We start from the raw sequence: 21,144 nt of genomic DNA on the forward strand, positions 1-21,144 counted from the left end.
GATCAGTAGGAGTCCTTGGGATTTAAAATTGACTATGAGGCACAATCCAGAAATAATATCAATTCATCATTTTGTGCCTTTAAATATATTGATACCAGTGATTGTAGCAACATAGAAACAAGGAAAATAGGAGCAGGAATAAACCATTCAGCCCTTCAAGCCTGCTCTGCCATTCAACACAATCATGGATGATCCTCTTTTTTAATGTCATACTTCAGCACTCTCCACATACCCCTCAATCTATTTCGAGTGTAGAGATATATCAATTTCTTTCTTAAATATATTCAATGATTTGGTCTCTACAGACTTCTGTGGTAGAGAATTCCAGTTCACCATCCTCTGAGTGAAGAAATTTCTCCTCATCAAAATCCTAACTGCCCTATCTTGTATCCTGAGACTGTGAACCCTTGCTCTAGAACCCTCAGCCAGAGGAAACAACATCCTTGCAATTGTAACAATCACAGAATGACCTACTCATCTTCTATTCTTTTTTCTTCATTTGTTCTTAGGGTGGACCTGGTCCAACAGGTGTTCGTGGACCTGAAGGACCCCAAGGGCAACGTGGTTCGCCTGGTCGCCAGGGTACACCAGGACCTGTGGGCATCATTGTAAGTCTGAAAAGTATACTGATGCTCAAAAACTTGATCCATTGTGGACATCCGATCATATTTAACTGCCTTTTTTTATATGTAGGGACCAACTGGTATAGATGGAACTCTTGGTGTCAAAGGCCCATTGGTATGTTTTCTTAAGTTATTCTAATTTGCCACTTCTAGTTAAGAAGCCAACTTGATCAGTGAAGAATTAAATAAACTTGTTAATATAGCTGGATTAAATAAATTAAATACATTAAATACTAGTTTCTTTCCACTGTTTTAATTATTGTTCTGTTATTTTAATGCCTTCTATGTTTAGTTCTGCTTTCCTTCTAACAAGCAGTTGATTCTTCTTTTTTCTATTTTGTTATTTTTCTCTGGCACAATGACCTTTCTCATACTTGCCATTGTTCTTTCCTTTGTTTAATCTGTTGTCCTCAAAAACAAGCAAGTACATGTTGGAAACACTGCTGCAATTCTCTAAAATTTCATACATTGAGAATGTTTCCCATCATACATGAAGAACTCCAAAGTGCCTTGTCGCAATTTAAACACATTTCTGTTTTGGAGGTGCACTGTACAATTTTCCAATTCTATTTTGATATAGGATTGCCTATTCTTTTGAGAAAATTACTTAATGTCCCATGTTAATTTGGGATGGGAGGACAGAGAGGATGCAGCAGGGAGGAAAAATGACCGATAGACTGTAATCTGGATAAATGTGAGGTCTTGCATTTCGCAAAGTCTAATGCAGGAGGGAAGTGAAGAGTAAATGGTAGAACCCTTAGAAGCATTGACGTATAAAGGGACCTTGGCATACAGGTCCGGAGTTCTCTGAAACTGGTAATACAAGTGGATAAGGTGATCTGGAAGGTGTATGGCATGCTTGCCTTCATTGGTCGGGGTATAGAGTATAAAAATTGGCAAGTCATGTTGCAGCTGTATGGAACTTTAGTTCGGCTACCTTTTGGAATATTGCGTACAGTCCTGGTCGCCACACCACCAGAAGGAGTTGAGATTTTGTAGAGGGGGGTACAGAAAAGGTTTATCAGAATGCTGCCTGGTTTGGAGAGTATTAGCTATGAGGACAGATTGAACAAACTTAATTTCTTTTCACTTGAACATCGGAGGCTGAGGGGCAACCTGGTCGAAGTTTATTAAATTATGGATAGAGTAAATGGTCTTTTCCCCAGGGTAGAAATGTCAATTACTAGGGGAAGTTTAAAGGAGACATAAGAGGCAAGTTTTTTTACACAGTGTGTGATAAGTGACTGGAATGAGTTGCCAGAGGAGATAGTGGAATCAGATACAATAGCAACATTTAAGAGGCATCTTGACAGATCCGTGAAGAGGCAGGGAATTGAGGGAAATGGACCACATAGAGGCAAAAGCTCTTTAGTTTAGAATATCATAATGTGTCAGCTCAGACTTGGTGGACAGAAGAGCCTCTCCCAGTGTTATACTTTCTTTGTTCTTTGACACCACACTGTTGTCTATATATGCTTAAAGAATTTGTTATTCTGTTACCTTCAAATCTAATGCCAAGCCAATGCTAAAGGGGTAGAGTTTTTACTAGTTCCAACAAATATAGCACTTTTTTAATGTGATGCTACCTTTCTCCTTTCAGATTTGGGAGACAATGGTGTACTGGTATTGAAATCCAGATAATATTGTGGGGGTCTGGGTTGAAATTTCACCATGGCAGATGGTGTATTTGAACTGAATTTTAAAAAATCAAGAACTGAAAAGTCTGATGATGACCATGAAAGAAGTGTCACAACACCACGTTAAAGTCCAACAGGCTTATTTGATAGAAAAAGCCACCAGCTTTCGGAGCGCTGCTCCTTCATCAGGTGAGTGGGAGTTCTGTTCACAAAAAGGGCATATAAAGACCAAACTCAATTTACAAAATAATGGAAGGAATGTGAGTCTTTACAGGTAATCATGTCTTACAATGTGGGTGGAGAGAAGGTTAAGCCCATGTTAAAGAGATGGGACATCCTTTCCTGCAGCATATCAGGTAGACAATGTTGGCCGAGTTGCAAGTATATGTACCGTGTACCTGGTGGATGGTGTTCTCATGTGACATGATGGCATCCGTGTCGATGATCCGGCACATCTTGCAGAGGTTGCTGTGGCATGGTTGTGTGGTGTTGTGGTCACTGTTCTCCTAAAGGCTGGATACTTTGTGGCGGACAGTGGCCTGTTTGAGGTTGTGCGGTTGCTTGAAGGCAAGAAGTGGGGGTGTAGGGATGGCCTTGGCGAGATGTTTGGTCTTCATCAATGACATGTTGAAGGCTCCGGGGAAGATATCATAGCTTCTCCGCTCCAGGGAAATACTGGACAATGAAAGGTACTCTGTCTGCATGTCCCATGTTTGTCTTCTGAGGAGGTCAGTGTGGTTTTTCACTGTGGCATGTCATAATGAGTCAAGCGCCATATCCTGTTCTTATGAAGGCATCTTTCAGCATCTGACGGTATCTGTTGCAATTCTACTTATCTGAGCAGATCCTGTGTATGCAGAGGGCTTGTCCATAGGGGATGGCTTCTTTAATGTGTTTAGGGTGGAAGTTGGAGAAGTGGAGCATCGTGAGGTTATCCGTGGGCTTGCAGTGCAGTGAAGTGCTGAGGTGACCATCCTTGATGGAGCTGCGTGTGTCCAAGAATGTAACCGATTCCGGAGATTAGTCCATGGTGAGTCTGATGGTGGGATGGCACTTGTTGATGTCATCATATAGCTGTTTCAATGACTGTTCATCATGAGTCCAAAGGAAGAAAATGTCATCGATGTATCTGGTGTGTAGCGTTGGTTGAAGGTCCAGTGCGGTGAAGAAATCTTGTTCAAACTTGTGCATGAAGATGTTGGCATATTGAGGTGCAAATTTTGTCCCCATGGCTGTTCTGTGTGTCTGGATGAAGAACTGGTTGTTGAAGGTGAAGAAATTGTGGTCCAGGATGAAGTGGATGAGTTGCAGGATTACCCTGTGCTTAACCCTCTCTCCACTCACATTGTGTGTACCTTTAAGATTTGATTACCTGTAAAGACTCGCATTCCAACTGTTATTTTGTAAATTGAGTTTGTGTCTGTATATGCCCTGTTTGTGAACAGAACTCCCACTCACCTGATGAAGGAGCAGTGTTCCGAAAGCTAGTGGCTTTTGCTACCAAATAAACCTGTTGAACTTTAACCTGGTGATGTGAGACTTCTTACTGTGTTTACCCCAGTCCAATGCCGGCATCTCCACATCATGATGACCATGAAATCATTGCCGATTGTTGTAAAATCCCACTTGGTTCACTAATGTCTTTTAGGGAAGGAAATCTAGCACCCTTATCTGGTCTGCCCTACATGTGACTCCAGACTATCAGAGATGTGGTTGACTCCTTGACTGTCACCCCCTGAATGGCTGGAAGGCCACTCGGTTCAAAGACAATTAGGCGTGTGCAATAAATGCTGGGTAATAAACGCTGACCCAGCTAGCGATGCCCAATCCCCAAATAAATGAGGAAAGTGTGATTTCTAGCCACTTCAATCAATGGAATCATCTGGCACCAGGCAATAGCATCATAACTGGATCTGTTTGGCATCCAGACATGCAGACTCAGTAATCAAATCAAATCGAACCCGCAGGAAATATTACAATTGCAGAGCACATTCAAACCATCAGCTGTTGACAGGTTTGTCTTTATCTCCCTCAGCCATTCCAGCAATGATTCCCATTATGCAACTTTACCATTCTTTCAATCAGAATTACATTTTTTTATACTTAACGTTTAATCTCATTGGATGAGATTCTCCAGCCTCCCAGATGCGCGTTTCCCAGTGATGGCGGATTGTGTGTCGTTTGCCGGTGGCACTCCACGCGGGGCCAGAGAATCCCACTGGAATGAACGGCTGGAGAATTCCAGCCATTATTTTAATTTAAATTTTAAATCTTAACATTATTTTAATCAAAGGGCTGAATGGCCTACTCCAGCCCTAATTACACAAAATAGCAAGTGCGTGCCTTCTAATCTACTAGATGCACTGCAGCAACTCACCAATGCATTTTTGACAACTCCTTCCAAACCCACAAGCAACGAGTATGAGGTTAAAATAAAGTCTATTACTTTATTTTTACATGAAAATAAATCATTTGCCAAGCAAATGTAATTTATGTCTCCTATAAAAGCCAAGTACTACCTCTCCTGTATATACCTGTGGTCAGGTCCTCCAGGCTCTTTGCTCTAAATACCAGAGATGGGATATATATTTTTGTTTCCTTTGTTCCTAATCCAAAACGTGGAATTTGTTTGACAACCCCTCCAACTCTATGTACATTGTACCTCCTTTGATTATTATGTCCAGCCTACTACTATGCTGATTGCCCACATATTAAAGGAATAGATTTTGCTTGGCAGCCACTTTTGACATGATTGAATCCTTTACACTGTTCCGCTACTTTTTTCAGGAGGTCGAAATGCTATTAACATAGCAACTGATTCTGAAGGATTCTCTTTCTTGCAGATAGATTGGGAGTGTGTGAGTCAAAGTTGGATATTGCTTTCATCCTTTCTAATATCGTAGACCACCCCTACATTAGTAAAATGTAACTCCCAAGATGATTTTTCTGTAATTGCTTTAAGGTTTCTGCTGGTTGCGTTTACATGAGTGAAAAATTTGTTTATTATGTTCAGCTTGTTAATGTGGGACATTGCTGAGCTAGAATGGTTGCCATGTGAGCTTTCATAGCAATTGCTGCACTCCCAATTATTTTTTATTCTTTCACCAGATGTGTGCACTGCTAGAAAATCACCAACTGCCTTTGAGAAGGTGATGGTCAGCTGCCTTCTTCAACTACTGCTATCCACCTGGTGTAGTTACAGCCGTAGTGCTGTTCGGGAGGGAGTTCCAGGATTTTGACTCAGTGGCAGTGAAGGAATGGTGATTTAGTTTCAGGTCAAGATGATGAGTAGCTGGGAGAGGGGGGCTTGCAGATTGCTGTGTCTCCATGAATCTACCTGTCCTTCTGGGTAGTTGAGCTTGTAGGTTTGGAAGGAGTTTCAAAGGTGCGTTGATGAGTTGCTGTAGTGCATCTTGTAGACTAGAAGGCATGCTCTGCAGCCACTGTGGAGAGACTGAGTGCTTAAGTTGGTGGACAGGGTATGACTCAAGACAATTGCTTTGTCCTGCATGATATTAAATATTTTGAGTGTTTTTAGAGCTCATTCATTCAGGCAAAGAGAGATTATTCTATCACATTCTTGACTTGTGCCTTGTAGATGATGGATAAGCTTTGGGGAGACAGGAAGAGAATTGCTCACCACAGAATTCCCAGCCTCTGTCCTGCGCCTTTAAGCACAGTATTTATATAGCTAATCTAGTTCCGCTTCTGTTCAGTGGTAACACCAGTGTGTTGATAGGAGGAGGTTCAGTGAAAGTATTGTCATTAAATGTCAAGGGGAGGTTGTTAGATTCTTTTTCATTGAAGATGATCATTGTCTGGCACTTATGTGATGTGAATGTTGTCACTTATTAGCCTAAGCCTGGATTTTGTCCAGGTCTTGTTGCATATGGACAAAAACTGCTTCAGTGGTTGAAATGTTGCAAATGGTACTGAACATTGTGGCATTGCCGAAAAGCATTCTATTGATCGTATGATGGAGGGAAGGTCATTGATGTAATAGCTGAAGATGGTTGGGCCGAAGAAACTCCCATGAGAAATTCCTGCAGCGATGTCCTGGCACTGAAATGATTGGCTTCCAATAAGCACACCATTTTCTTTTGTGTTAGGTGTTAGTCCAATGAATGGATAGTTCTCCCCTTGATTCTCATTGACTTCAGTCTTGTCAGGTCTCCTTGTTGCCATTTGGTTAAAGGTTGCTTTGATATCAAGAACTCTGTCTGGAGTTTGCTGTTTTGGCCAAATCTGGCTCAAGGCTGAATTAAGGTCAGGAATTGAGTGACCCTGGCAAAACCAAAACTGAGCATCAGTCAGCAGGTTATTGATAAGAAAATGCTTCCTGATAACATTGTCAATGCTGCCTTCCATCATTTTGCTGATGATTACAAGGAGAAAGATGGGGGAATAATTGCTTAGATTGAATTTGTGCTAGTTTTAAGGACAGGACGTATATGGGCAATTTTCCATATTGCTGGATAGATATCAGTGTTATACTGAAACAGCTTGGCTAGGGGAACGGCTAGTTTTGGAGCACGAGTCTTTTGTAGTATTTCTAGAATATTGTAAGAATCTATAGCCTTTGCAGTAGCAGTGCCATCAGCCATTTCTTGATATATGGAGTGAATCAAATTGGCTGAAGACTGACATCTTTGATGCCGAAGTTCTTAGGATGAGGCTAAAATGGATGTCCACTCAGCACGTCAAGCTGAAGATAGTCCAAGTATGACTAATTGTAGGAATCTCATAGAGACATTGAACTAACTTGTGAAGCACAACATTCACATTCTTACCTATTGATAGATTTTTTTTATAATTGATAATAAGTTAGAGGCTCAAGTCTCCAACAAGTAGTATTTTCCTTTTTTAGTTCCCCCCTTCTTTGTTTCCAATCTTTGAAGTATCATGACCTTATTGGAATATTTCAGCACAAGTAATGCTATTTAACAGCATATAGGACACCCTATCCAAGGAAATGATTCTCAAATTCCCCATGGAGAGAATTCCAGTCATTTGAAGTGAATATTCATATGCAAATTATTATCTTGTTGTCTGCCCCACACAGATATTGCTCTAGAATGATTTTGGCTTAAACCTGATGTAAATAATGTCCTGAATGCTTAAGACAAACTTTTGACACCAATTTAGGAATTAAGCCATCTAAAATTTGCATTGTTGATTCCAAAATGTGTTCATGAAACAGAATTCTCGAGAAGTGAGCACGAACCTTTTCACAGGATTGTTGGAATTTTCAACATAAATGCCACCCTCTCTCTGCAGGCTGTCTTGCCAATATAAACTGCCCTATTAGATTCCTCTCTCCATGCTGCTACAGCCTAATTTACAATAATAAATCAGAGGAGTTCATGAAATTCTTTGTCACCAAGATTATGGCAATCTGATCAGTTGCTGTGGCCCTCACTCTCTCTAGACAACCAGTCACCTGCACTCATCCTCTGAGTCCCCGTTTGCTCTACCTCTCAACTTGCGCCTTTTTTCTAGTTTCCCTCCTATCTCTTCAAACACATCTTGTCCATGAGAGCCATCTCCCTGCTGTCTTGACTCTATTCTCACTAAAGCACGCATCAGCCAAATTCCCTTCCTACTCTTGTGTGAGCTGACATTTTTTTTTAAGAATGTTTTTATTGAAAGTTTTCCATTTTACCACAAAATGCCAACAAACCTCAAAAATCCATTGCAGCACAGAGTAATCATTTTTCTGTATGTTTATATGGAATAGACCAACAAATAGTCATACAAATGGTTTGAACTATCAATCATTGCAATCATATTCGGCCTGCGTACAAATAAAAAAAGATACCAGAAAGACTGGGGGATCTCAGAAAAGTAAGAAGTCTCACAACACCAGGTTAAAGTCCAACAGGTTTATTTAGTAGCACAAGCCACAAGCTTTTGGAGCACTGCTCCTTCATCAGGTGAGTGGGAGTTATGTTCACAAACAGGGCCTGTTGTGAACACGACTCCCACTTACCTGGAAGGAGCAGTGCTCCAAAAGCTAGTGGCTTGTGCTACCAAATAAACCTGTTGGACTTAAACCTGGTGTTGTGAGACTTTTACTGTACTTACCCCAGTCCTACGCTGGCATCTCCACATCATAGATCTCAGGATAACAAGATAAAACATAGAAACTCAAAGCAGGAGTAGGCTATTTGGCCCTTTGAGTGTGCTCCACTATTCATTTTGATCACGTCTGATCATCAAAATCAATATCCTGATTCCACTTTCTCCCCATATCTCTTGATCTCTTTCGCCCCAAGAATCAAATCTAATTTCTTATTGAAATCACACAGCGTTTTGGCCTTGTCTACTTTCTGTGCTGGTGAATTCTACAGTTTCACCACTCTCGGGTGAAGAAATTTCTCCTTACCGCAGTCCTAAAAGGTTTACCTCTAGCTCTGGACTCCCCAACATCCACATGCTATCTTGGGGAGAGGTATGACTCTCCTCTTACCAACAAGATAAAGGAAACTCTTACTATAACTATTAGATTAACTATAACAAGTCAGAGCCTACATCAGTACCTCACCTACGCGGATAAAGAGAGAGGGGCATCAGGATTATCCAACTGATGCCATTTGTGATCTTTCAGCGTACACTTTCGCAGGAAGGATGCCAGGAACAACATAGCATTACCTCACAAGAAATAGGGCACTGTTCTACCGAGGGGGCCCAATCCTCAAAAAGGTGGACAGACTGGAAGTTTCTATATAAGACCACAGGGAAGAGCTGACTCCTCCAACCAGCCCAATCTCCAACACTAGAAAGTCTTCAACAAAGCTGAACCAAAGCACCGGACTCTGGTCCAGCGGCTAATAGGATACTACATCCCGAGGGGGAACTAATCTCAGGGAAAAGAGCAGTCCAGAAGCCCCAGAAGGGGATGACTTGCAGAAAGGCAACTTACTCCCCTGCCCAACATAGTCTCCGTTTGACCCAAAAAAAAACACTACTGCCCTAACCTACTTATCAACACACCAGAATAAGGGCCAAGAATACTTGTATTAACTTATACATTAAACAAAGTAAACTACTCCTGTCTCCAGGCACCCCAGATGTGCCATTTAGGCCCCACTAACAATGGAATTCAACCCATTTCCTCTCAGCAGAGAATCTCTGAGAGCCAGATAACATTCCCAACTAATCAAGGAATCACTGTAACTACCTGCTTAGCCAAGTCAAAAAAGAAGACAACCTAACTTGGCTAGATGTCCAAGTATTAACCAATCATGCTTGGTGTACACCAATACATAGTTCTTCCAGTCTAACAACACCAGAGATGCCAATAACAAAAGAAAAGAACCCAGTCTTTTCCAGGATGCATGATCTATCTGTACCTTCAAAGGAAACAAGAAAGGATTCCTTATTCCCAAAATAATGGAAATACAGAACAAAAACCCAACCCCAATAGTTCTAATGGGGATTTTCCTCACTTGCAATGAAGGCTTATAAGGCCATAACAACCATTTCTACTCCAAACCACCTACCCATCTCTCTGCTCTGGCATTCCTCATCTTATCTAAAAAATTAAGTGAAAGGTAATAAAAATTGTACTCCCTTGGTGTAAGTGCAAGAATTACAGCACATAGGGAAAAACAGGTAAAGACTGCACAATCCTCATGTCTTAAAACCAAATCAGCAAACAATCCCCAAACAAGGAAATATCTCCATATTGAAAACACTAAAACACAAGGTTTAGCACTTGACACAAGGCCAGAACCAAGGTGGCCGGCAGACCCTCCTATTTGCCCCGTGCCCCAGTATCAATCATAAAAACCATGAGTGAATGCAATCGGCCATGTACATTAGACTACTGTCTCTTCCGCAGTTGGAGCATGCGATGGATGAATACCATAAAAAAAAAGACAATCCTGATTTTTGCCATATAACAGGATAACAGGTGACAAATGCCACTGTGCTCGTATATCATACACCCTTGTAAAGGACAATCACCGGAATTGTACCGCTCGACATGGGAATCGGAGCGGGCAAGGGGTGGAAAATGGGAAGCTCCATTGACTTTGGGCGGGATTTTCCACTCTTGGGTTGAGTGAGGCCGTATCACATCTATACCCGCCTTGCTTCCAGCAAGAATGGAGAATTTGTCACTCAGCCAAAACTCCACTCACTGCAGCGACTCTGGAGAATCCCAGCCTCAAATGAGGGTAGAGGTTTTTGGTGAATATTGTATAAGCACAAGGGACGAATGTTCAAGGTTGATGATGAACTGCAGGATAATATGACCAACAGCAAAGCTTGAAAAGGCTCAAGCCATGACAAGATCATTAAGCAACATTCAGAATCCATCCAGAGTTTTACTCTGCATCTCCGCCATGTCATCATCCCACAGCCTCCGTGAAGAAAAACCCCGGTGGGTGGTGTGGGCCCAACATGTCCGACCGCCTCCAAAACTTCCCAATGAAGACTGAGGACAGTGGTCAGGATCTTTGACTGACCCCACGTCTCGAAGACTATATACAATGTGCTCCATTGAACTTGTGATGCCCAATCCTCAAAGTCAGACTTTGAAAGCACAGCAACCAGTTCTCAAGTTCGGCTGGGAGTTCATCCCCAGCTCCCCTCGGGAGACAGGGCACATGAATACCCCTTCTCCAGTCCCATCTGCCCAAATCAGCCAGGATGTTCAATATAACCATGCAGCAGGATTTCCAAGGACTGAAAGTGAGCCTTCACCGGGGAACCTGCCCTCTTGATGACAGGATTCGCTTCTCCACTTCATGTAGGATATCTCGCAATTCATCAATCTGAGCACCAGAAATCTGTGCAGGGGAGCTGGGACCGTTGTCCACACCTTCACACATAATGGCAGCCATCATCTCGATGCCAACAGCATCACCAAAGCGTGAGCCCATTCGCCAGCGAAACCACCTGTGCAGAATAAGCCGTCTCCAACTACCTTAACCAAGAAAGGATTTTCTTCATTTATTCTGCTTCCCTTTGCCAAAATTCAGCCAGGGTCTTTACACTTCAGGATCAGCTAATTATGAGTTGTACACCAGGATGAAAAAATGGATTAAAACATGAATAATGCCAGACCTTGTGAAAACACAGTTGCTCCCATGCTTACATCAGGTGACCCCCAAGTTGACACTGCTAACGGTTCTCTCTGCTCATCTACTCTTCTCCTGTCCTTCAAATCTACCATTATCAACTTTCAACTAAGCAAAACAGTCCTTGACCCTTCCTGTCCTTGAAAAATATTATCCCAGCTCCTCCCTTTGCTCTCCAAATTCTTGAGTGTGCTGGTGTCTCCCAAATTCATGCTAATCTTTCTCAGAAATCCTTACCTGAATCTCTTTAATCAATGGCCCTTACTACTGTATCTCCATGACTATGACAAAGCTGAACTATTCCCCTGGTTTTCTGGATTTGTCTTTGACATAATCGATTATATCCTCCTCCTCCTTCTCTAATACCTCTCCACTTTAACTGGCTGGGTAAGACTGCATTCTCATGGCTCTTATCTGTCTAATCATAGCCAGAGATTGACCGGCAATACTTTTCTCAGCTCCTTCTCTGCTGCCTCTGTTATCCTCTCTGTGAATCTACCCATGGCCACTCCCTGTGTCTCGCCTGCTTGCTGCCTCTTGGTTGCATCACCTGAAAATGCAGCATCAATTCCCACATGGATGCTGGTGACACCCAGTTGACTGTCATCTCTCTCGACTTCTTCACTCTCTCTTCACTCCGTCCGACTGCTTTCCCAACATCCAGTACTGGGTGGACAGAAATGTCATCCAATTAAATACAGCTTGGGTACACTGCCACTTACCTGTTCCCCTGGACTCCATCACTGACAGTGGCAACTGTCTGAGACTGTTCATAGCTTGGTGTCATATTTGATTCCAAGACAAATTTATAACAGTATCCTCACACCAACATTCCTATTTCTTATTTAAAAGGTGCAAGAATAAAAGTGAGTTAAACAGCCATTCTGTCAAATGAAAGGATCTGGAGAATTACAGGAGTTGTCAATCTAGAAAGAAAGTTCAAGAGCAATCAATGTCTATTCCAGTTTCTGAGTGTATCCAAAATGGATCATTGCTACATAATGATGGGTTTTGTGACCTTGTAGGGACAAACCAATGCTGGCTCATTTGCATCTCACCAGCAGAGTGTTTTCCTCAATTGATGTTTATTCTTGCTGTAAAAGAGCTATAAACCTATGAAACTTGTCCAGCAGAATAACTGGAGCTTCATGATGAAACATCTTTTTTTATTCATTCATGGGACATGGGCATAGTTGCCTGAAGGCAATTTAAAGTCAACCACATTGCTGTGGGTCTGGAGTCACATGTAGGTCAGACCAGGTATGGTTGGCAGATTTCCCGCCTTAAAGGACATTAATGAACCAAATGGGTTTCCCTGACAATTGACAATAGTTCTATAGTCATCAGTAGAGTCTTAATTCCAATTTTTTAATTGAATTCAAAATCTGCCACTTACAGTAGCGTGATTTGAACCCAGGTCCGCAGAACATTAGCTGAGCTTCTGAATTAATAGTCTTGTTTTAATACCTTGCCCTAACCCATCTATAGCCTTATAATTTTCTGGGAGAGGCAAGCAACAAAAAAGCTCCAAGGATCATGCTCGGAAAGAATACACAGGGAAATTTCTCTCTGACTACTAACTGGACTTCCCCCCCCGTCAATATCCCATCCACCCTCCCACCCCAAAAAAAACCCATCCAGTTGCTGAAATCAAGTGAGATCAGTGTCTCAAAATCATAGAGCCTCTTCAGTGTTGGGATTTGCAACAGGCCTGTTTGATGCCCCAAAATCTTAAAAACCTATCTAAATAAGATGAGTCATTGTTCAAGCATTTAATGTACTTCCTTCCATTGCACAGGGCTCTCCAGGAACAAGTGGTGCTGCAGGGTTTCCAGGGCCTCCTGGATCCACTGGCCCTAGAGGGAACACTGGGCCTACTGGGATCAAAGGTCAAAGGGTACGGGATTTATTTATTCAAATAATACAATATCATATGCCAATTTTAGCATCAATTTATTACCTCTTTCTCTAGAGATAAAATGAAGTTCTGTGTTAAAAGACTTTGGTGGCATTAATGTATGCATTTATGTTGTATAAAGGGGCAAACAAATGCCTATATTCACTATTCAGTTTACTTTTTTGCATTGAATAATGTTTATAAAATAGGACTACTCCACATCACCATGAATAAACATTGTGGCATAAACTAACAATATATTTGCAGCATGGCGATCACATATCAATTGAAAAAAGTCATTTAATTCGTGAAGGTTCACCATCAGATTTACCTCAGGATCTCTGGCAACAAGTGGTTGAAGAGTGTGAGGTCTGACTAAACCCCCCCAAAAGAAATAGAAAAAGAAAATTCTGGAAATACCCAATGAGTCAGGTAACATATCTGGAGAGGCTGGAAGAAAGTTAACAAATCAGGTTGGTGACCTTTCAACAGAGCTGGAAAAAGTTCAGAGATGTAGCCCGGAATGTTCCAGCCATTCATGCCCCAACGTCGCGTCAGGTGAGGACGGAGATTTGGGCACACAGCCAAATCTCCATTCACAGGACCTGACAATCCTGCTGGCATCATCGGCCAGACGCTTTTTAAGCAAGAACAGAGGTAGAGAATCATTACAAAAAGAAAATACTGTCAATACTACAGACCTGATGTAAAAACAGAAAATGCTGCAAATGCTCAAATCAGGCTGCATCTATGGAGAGACATCTCATCTGACTTTCAGAAGAATGGGGAAAAAGTTAGAGATGTAACACATTTTAGTCAACTGCAGAAACTGAGAAAGAAGGGAGGGATGTGAGAACGAAAGGGAAAGTCCATGATAGGGTTAATGCCAGGACTAATTAAATGTCAAATGGGATGATGCTGTGTAAAAATAAGTTGTGATTTAGAACAAGTCAAGTATTCCATAGTTTATTTTACAGAGACAACATGCAATGTAAAATCAAAAACTGACAAACAGGACACTATCAAACCCAATATCTATGACAATTTCTTCCAGCAGGGATTAAAATTTGCAAACCTGGGGCACCCATTATATCAGAATGTTTTCTCAGCAGATAGAGAATGCATTGGCTGAAGTTTCGGTGAGATTGTATTGTTCTTTTCTGCACCATTCACTCAAAATCAGCCAGTCCAGTGCAAAAGATTGCAGATATTTTAGCCCAGGTTACATCTAGTGCAATCTGAGTTTCCACCTTCTTTTGCGCTGGTTTAAAAATTGAACTAGGAGTGGCCTTGCCCATTAGACTGGGCCCAACTTCAGCGAGTTAACTAAACCGATGAAAATGAAACCTGAGTTATTCTTGATATAGGATGTTGGTAGGTGAATGAAGGTGGGTTAGTGAATGGAGCAGTGTATGAGGCTAATGGTTCATTTGTGATGCTATGGCTCTTGATAATGCATTCACTGACCTTGACCACTCGAGGTCATTGAACATCTTGCTGTGTTGCATCCAGGCTTCTTGCATTGAGTGCTTTGGCTATGTGCTTTCACTACCTTCTCTATGGGTGTCTGCAGGGCCACCTTGCCCTCTGTGGACAGAGGATCTCTCTCTTCCTAATCACTTCATGCAACAGGTCTCCAGGCCTGCATTAGAGAACTGTATGGCCCACTGTATGCCCATTTGATTCCAAGACAAAGCACTATTTCTCAGAGTTCTTCCTGCCTAGGCACTCCTTTGGAACCACTTCCAGTATTTGCTAAAGCCTGAATGCATTTTTAAGGAGTGCAGGTTAGTTTTAAGGAATGCATGCTAGCTTTACATGAGGCGAGCCTCAAGTAAATGCTGTCCCCCCTCCCCATATAGTAATGGCCCGTACGGCACTCAAAGAATTGAGCGGTCAACACAATGTTGCCTGAATTGTAAGGAATGCAATGGTCGGTGCAGGCTTGGAGGGCCTATGCTGTAATTTTCTCTGTACTTTGAATAGGTGAGGATTAACCTGCAATTCCATGTATATTTGTGGGGGCAAACGAATTTGTCCTCACGGAATCCTAGAGCATTGAAGGAGATCTTTCACCCCTACATGGTTGTGTTGGCAATCTGGAAGCGTTAATCACTTAATCCCATTCACTTCCCTTGCCCGTTCCTTTCAAAATGTTTATTTTACAAAGATTCCACTTTAAAAAGCCATAATGGTTTCCAAAACTGTTCCTGACAGGGTCTTTCATGCCCTAACAAATCTTTGGCTGGAATTTTCTGACTGTTCACGCCAGCGAGATTTTCCCATCCCGCTGCAATGAATGGAGCTTAGGCTTGTCGCCAAATTCTCTGTCTTCGCAGCAGTGGGGAGATCAGGCCCTTTGTCTTAAAATTAATTCTCCTTCATTGATTTTGGTAGAGTTCCTAAATTTATGCTCTCCGTTCGTTGACTCACCAACCAACAGAAATCCTTCAGAATTCTCAAAGCATGGATATGTTTTTACGATTATGGATGTAATTCATTCTATTACATAGAACAGCATTGACATGTTGGGCTGAAGGACATGTTTCCATGCTGTATATCTCTATGACTCTAATAGAGGATAATAAATAAATCGATGAAGAGACATGTTCTTCACAAGTTACTGATGAGTTATTTCACTGATGCTCACAATATTGTTTCCTTCTTTCAGGGAGAGCCAGGACAATTAGGCTATAAGGGAGAACGTGGATCTAAGGGCGAGCCTGTAAGTTGCACTATCTTCCACTATCTTATTTTGTTGTAAAGGGGCAAGGGATATTATAAAATGGAATCAGAAATTGAGCATATTTTTCATTTTTTTTACTCACCTTCCTTTATTTCCCCTCTCTTCAATCACCCATCAAATATATCATTGCTATGCAATTCAGCAAAATTGGAGTAAAGATTGTGTTTTGTTTCTGAATGGACAATTTATTTGCAACAAAGTTAGAGAATGAGAAGCATCAATTACCTATGTTGGAACGTGATAGTGTAGCTTTAATGGTGATGTGGCTATAATATAGACTGTACAGGAAATTAGATATTCTGAGCTATAACATTTCTAGGATAGAAAATATTATTATCAAAATTCTGGTGCTGCAATTCAAAGCCTCATGCCCTGTTGCTAAAAAAATGTTTCCCCTGGTTCCTATTCCAAATCTCTTTAACTAAGGGCAGAAATTTTCTGCAGCCCTCCTCATGGTGTGTTTTGCTGTGGCAGAGGAAACCCACCACTGGCTAGTGGCAAGATCACCTGGTCATAGAGTCCTAGAATTCGTACTGTAAAGAAGAAGGCCATTCAGCCCATCGAGTCTGCACCGGCCACAATCCCACCCACATCCTATCCTCGTAACCCTACTTATTTACCCTACTAATCTTCTGATATTAAGGGACAATTTAGCATGGCCAATCAACCTAAATTGCTTATATTTGGAGTGTGGGTGGAAACTGGAGCACTTGGAGGAAACGCACACAGACATAGGGAGAATGTGCAAACTCCACACAGACAGCGACCCAAGCCGGGAATCGAACCCGGGTCCCTGGCACTGTGAGGCAGCAATGCTAACCACTGTGCCACTGGTCCCATTGCTGGCAACAGGGTTTCATTGTTCTTTGTAGCCGGGGTGGGGAGGGGTGGTGGGAGGAGTGTGGATGCGGAGGGATTGTTATCAGCAGGGCCAGAAAATCCCCCTGGCGGGTACAGCTGGAAAATCTCACCTTTGGTATCAGTGTCACCTTGAGCTGTCAACCACACTATCTATTCATTTTGTCACTTTAAAGTCGAAATTGCAAAGAGAAAGGTTTGGAGAAATTTCATTTGGAGTGGATTGTTGCAGTTGGGATGTTTACCAAGGCAGGTGGTTGACGCAGAGATTATTGTTTTATTTAAGGAGAAATTAGATAAATATTTAAAGCAGAGAAAGATACAAGACTTTGAGGTGAATCATGCAACAGAGAAGGAGGCTTTTTGACCATCAACCCTGTGCTGATTCTCTGAAAGATTAGCCCCATTCTCCTGTCCTTTCCTCATTTCACTGATTTTTGTTTTCTCATTTTTAGATAGAAATTTATTTCACTTTTGAAAGTCACTATTGAATCTGCTTCCTCTACCCTTTTAAGGAATGCATTCCAGATCATGACAACTCAGTGAATTTGAAGAATAAGTCTGTGTCTGTGTCCTCTGGTTACCAAACCCTGTCAGCAAGAACAGTAGCTCCCTCTCGTCTCTAACTAAATACCTTATAATTGTGAACACCTCTATTAAAAGTACCCCTTAACTTTTGACATTCTAAGAAGCGTATTGCTGATTTATCTGGAATCTCGACATGATATCATTCTGATAAATTGCCTCTCCAAGACTTGGGCTGGGATTTGCCCCAGTATTAGCAAAGGCCAATATCAGGCAGGTAAAACAGCTTTGAAGCCATCAGTTGCCTTGACGGATTTCTCCGCCACATAGTGTGGTACTTTGAATAAAATCTGTTAGTCCTGGGTCCCGTGATGTATTGCTGGCAAGCAGCCTATAATTCACCCCCCCCTCCCTCCAGCAATGCACAGAGGCATAGAATCCTATTGTGGAGAAGGAGGCCATTCTGCCCATCAAGTCTGCACTGACCACAATCCCACCCAGCCTCTCTCCCCATAACTCCATGCATTTACTCTAGCGAGTCCCCCTAACACAAAAGGGCAATTTAGTATGGCCAATCCACCCAACCCGGATATCTTTGGAGTGTGGGAGGAAACCGGAGCACCCAGAGAAAACCCATGCAGACATGGGGAGAGTGTGCAAACTTCACACAGACAATGACCTGAGACTGGAAATGAACCTGGGTTCCTGGCACTGTGAAGCAGCAGTGCTAGCCACTGTGCCACTGTACTGCCTCTGAAACCTGATCTGGGATGCCATTTCTAAAGGCCGCCCCAGCACACAGTGAGCAAAGCAGTTCACCCAGACGTCCCCATTGGCAACCCCCCCTACCCCCCCACCCCCCACCTCCCACCTCCTGGCTCTACCCAGGCATCACCCTGGCTTCAAGCTGTTCTGGCCTCAGAATTAGGACAAGTCTCCTAGAAGTGATCATGTCAAGGTTGCACTTAGCTTCCCAACCTGCTCTTTACATTAAATTCAACTCTATGCCTCTGTTTATAAAGATAGGTCATGTATATTTTTAATAATGTCAACTTTTCCTGCCACTTTCAAAGGTTGGCATATGTCAGCACCCTCTTTAAATTTATACCACCCAGTTAACACTGCTTATAGAAGAATCATAGAAGCCTACGGTGCAGAAAGAAGCCCTTCGGCCCATCGAGTCTGCACCAACCACAATCCCACCCAAGCCCTTATCCCTACATATTTTATCCACTAATCCCTCTAATCTACACATCTCAGGACACTAAGGGGAAATTTTAGCATGGCCAATCAACCTAGCCCACGCATCTTTGGACTGTGGGAGGAAACTGGAGCACCCGGAGGGAGCCCACGCAGACACGAGGAGAATGTGCAAACTCCAGACAGATAGTGACCCAAGCCAGGAAGCGAACCCAGGATGCTTCTCATCAATCCTTCTTTCAAATGCATCTCTTCATGCTTTTCTGTATTAAATTTTATTTGCCATGTGCCTGTCCATTTCACCAGTCAGGGATTTCATTTTGATGAGCTATTTTAAATCACTTCAATCTCGTAAGAAGGATCAAGTCTGCAAGGGATTTTCCTACATAGCCTAAGATATGAATGTACATCAAAACATTACAAGGTAATGCAATAGGTAAATTACTATTTTGCTTAGAAATAATCCAAAGAAATGGTGTAAACTGATTTAGAATTGTATTACCTATCTGACCTATTCTTCTCTGATCCATCCAGGGTCCACCTGGTCCACAGGGAGCTCTTGGCCCAATGGGTGAAGAAGGCAAGAGAGGACAACGTGGTGACCCTGGCACAGTGGGTCCTCCTGGTGCAGTGGGAGAAAGAGTAAGAACATGAGGAGAATTACATTATAGCTGAAACGTAACTGAAAAATATTAATAATGTTTGAAAAGTCCTGTAAAACCCTTTGGAGACTATCAATAAGATTATCATCTAACCAGGATGTGTGTTTTTAAATTACTAAATATTGCACTGTATTGAAAGATATGGTACTTAAGGTGGCGTATCAATAATTAGTAGACAGTTTGATGGGTGTCAGCTATGTATTTCACTGAATTATCACTGAGGGATCACTGTTGTAATGGCGACATTCAATCACTGTGACTCAGGGTGAGGCAACAGTGAAAATCAGTTAGAGTTCCTTTCCCGATCTTCATCAATGTGCACTAAAAAGTAAACATTTGGGCATTGGTGAGAGCAGAATTAGGACAGACTGTGACTCTCAAATTACATTACCCATGCTTGCCAATGAATCATAGGTTCTTGGGAATTCTACCAAGAGGCATTGCCTATTGATCTGAGTTGGAGCAAAAATGGGAGGATAAAAGAGAGTGTGAAATTATCTATTCACTGTCAGTCATTTGTCATTAAATTCAGAGTCTTTTTTAAATTTTAACTAGGGTCCTCCAGGAAATCGGGGTTTCCCAGGTCAGGATGGGCTACCTGGGCCAAAAGTAAGTGCATAATTGTTATTTTTTTTAAAGCAATTCAACGTTCTTAGAAATGCCATTATTAAGATTGGAAACTCTTAGAAAGGACTTTTTGTCAATACTAATGAAGGATATGACCTTTACATCATAGGGTGCTCAAGGTCATCGTGGTATAACAGGTCCTGCAGGTCCTAAAGGATCACCAGGTGATCCTGGTCGCCCTGGTGATCGTGGCCTCCCAGGTGCAAGGGTAAGAATGTTTACTTGGATTTGAATAGTAACAGTTTCACTTTGATTAGTGGTAATTCGAGGATACTATATATTTACTCAGACTGGTTGCTAACTTGCTTTTCTATACCCAGTTTATCAAAGGCCAGTTCAATAGCTGGTGTAGAATTGGTAATTATAAATATTGCAAAATAGGAACACAAATGCCATGGAAATAATATCCAAAGAAAAACTGCCACAACGTGAAATGCCAATTTTGAATAGGTTTGACAATTTATTGGAATACTTTCATTCAATTCTAATTTTTCTATCGTGAATTGACATCAGAACGGGAATTGAAAATGTAACACTGAATCTTTCTGTTGTATTTAAAATTGCAGTTCAAACTCCTGGCATTTTTTTGCGTTTCATTTTTTTGTGAGTTTAGTATTCTTCGACATAGAATTAAAATACTTGTTTGTGGGGATTCGGGAAGATTCAATATAGTTCATTTTCTGTTGATACCCAATCTTATTACACATTACTTTTGTGTAATACACAACCAAACTTGTATAACACAGGTAGTCTCTGATGGGTCGCTAAGAATGTTAAAGGCTACAGGTTTTTAGTCAGTAAGGGAATCAGGGATTATGGGGATAAGATGAGAAAATGGAGTTGAGGATTCTCATTTCAGTTTAGTTGTGATCTCTTTGACATTTATGTCAATAATGCCCATTGTTTGGTCATGATGGGTGTTGGTTTTAACCCAAATTGCATCTGAGAAGCATGCGCACCCTTTTGGGGAGAGTTGTGTTGGACCTAACATTCGTTAGAACCTTGGCATAGACAGAGTGAACCTCCACCCAAAATACGCAGACTGAGCTGATCATAACATCATTCATCATGCAACCTGATCTGACACTGCTGCAATTTTGCAACTTTACACTCAGCTAACACTTCTTAACACCATCTGCAGGGTGCCATAGACTGCATCTGGTTGCCACATGTCAACTCTGCCCTATACCACAAGCAATAAGGAATCGGTTTCCTTATGCCTAACTGCTGTGTGATCCTAGGAAGTGAATCACGCAGGTCATTGCCTGGCATCCTGAGCTTCA

General features: G+C 41.9%; 1 protein-coding gene across 1 annotated transcript in view; it reads left to right on the top strand.

The window, feature by feature from the left end:
• The window catches only part of col5a2b (collagen, type V, alpha 2b), a 272,414-nt gene that overhangs the window by 176,895 nt on the left and 74,375 nt on the right, over positions 1–21,144 (top strand). Inside the window, exons 19-25 of the mRNA XM_080198839.1 lie at positions 510–608; positions 694–738; positions 13,145–13,243; positions 15,915–15,968; positions 19,107–19,214; positions 19,790–19,843; positions 19,971–20,069. Coding sequence (XP_080054965.1) covers positions 510–608; positions 694–738; positions 13,145–13,243; positions 15,915–15,968; positions 19,107–19,214; positions 19,790–19,843; positions 19,971–20,069 — 558 coding nt within the window. The remainder of the gene's footprint in view (positions 1–509; positions 609–693; positions 739–13,144; positions 13,244–15,914; positions 15,969–19,106; positions 19,215–19,789; positions 19,844–19,970; positions 20,070–21,144) is intronic.

The sequence above is a fragment of the Carcharhinus amblyrhynchos genome, chromosome 11 (genome assembly GCF_965287045.1).
Source record: "Carcharhinus amblyrhynchos chromosome 11, sCarAmb.v2.hapA, whole genome shotgun sequence".
In the NCBI taxonomy this organism is placed as follows: Eukaryota; Metazoa; Chordata; class Chondrichthyes; order Carcharhiniformes; family Carcharhinidae; genus Carcharhinus; species Carcharhinus amblyrhynchos.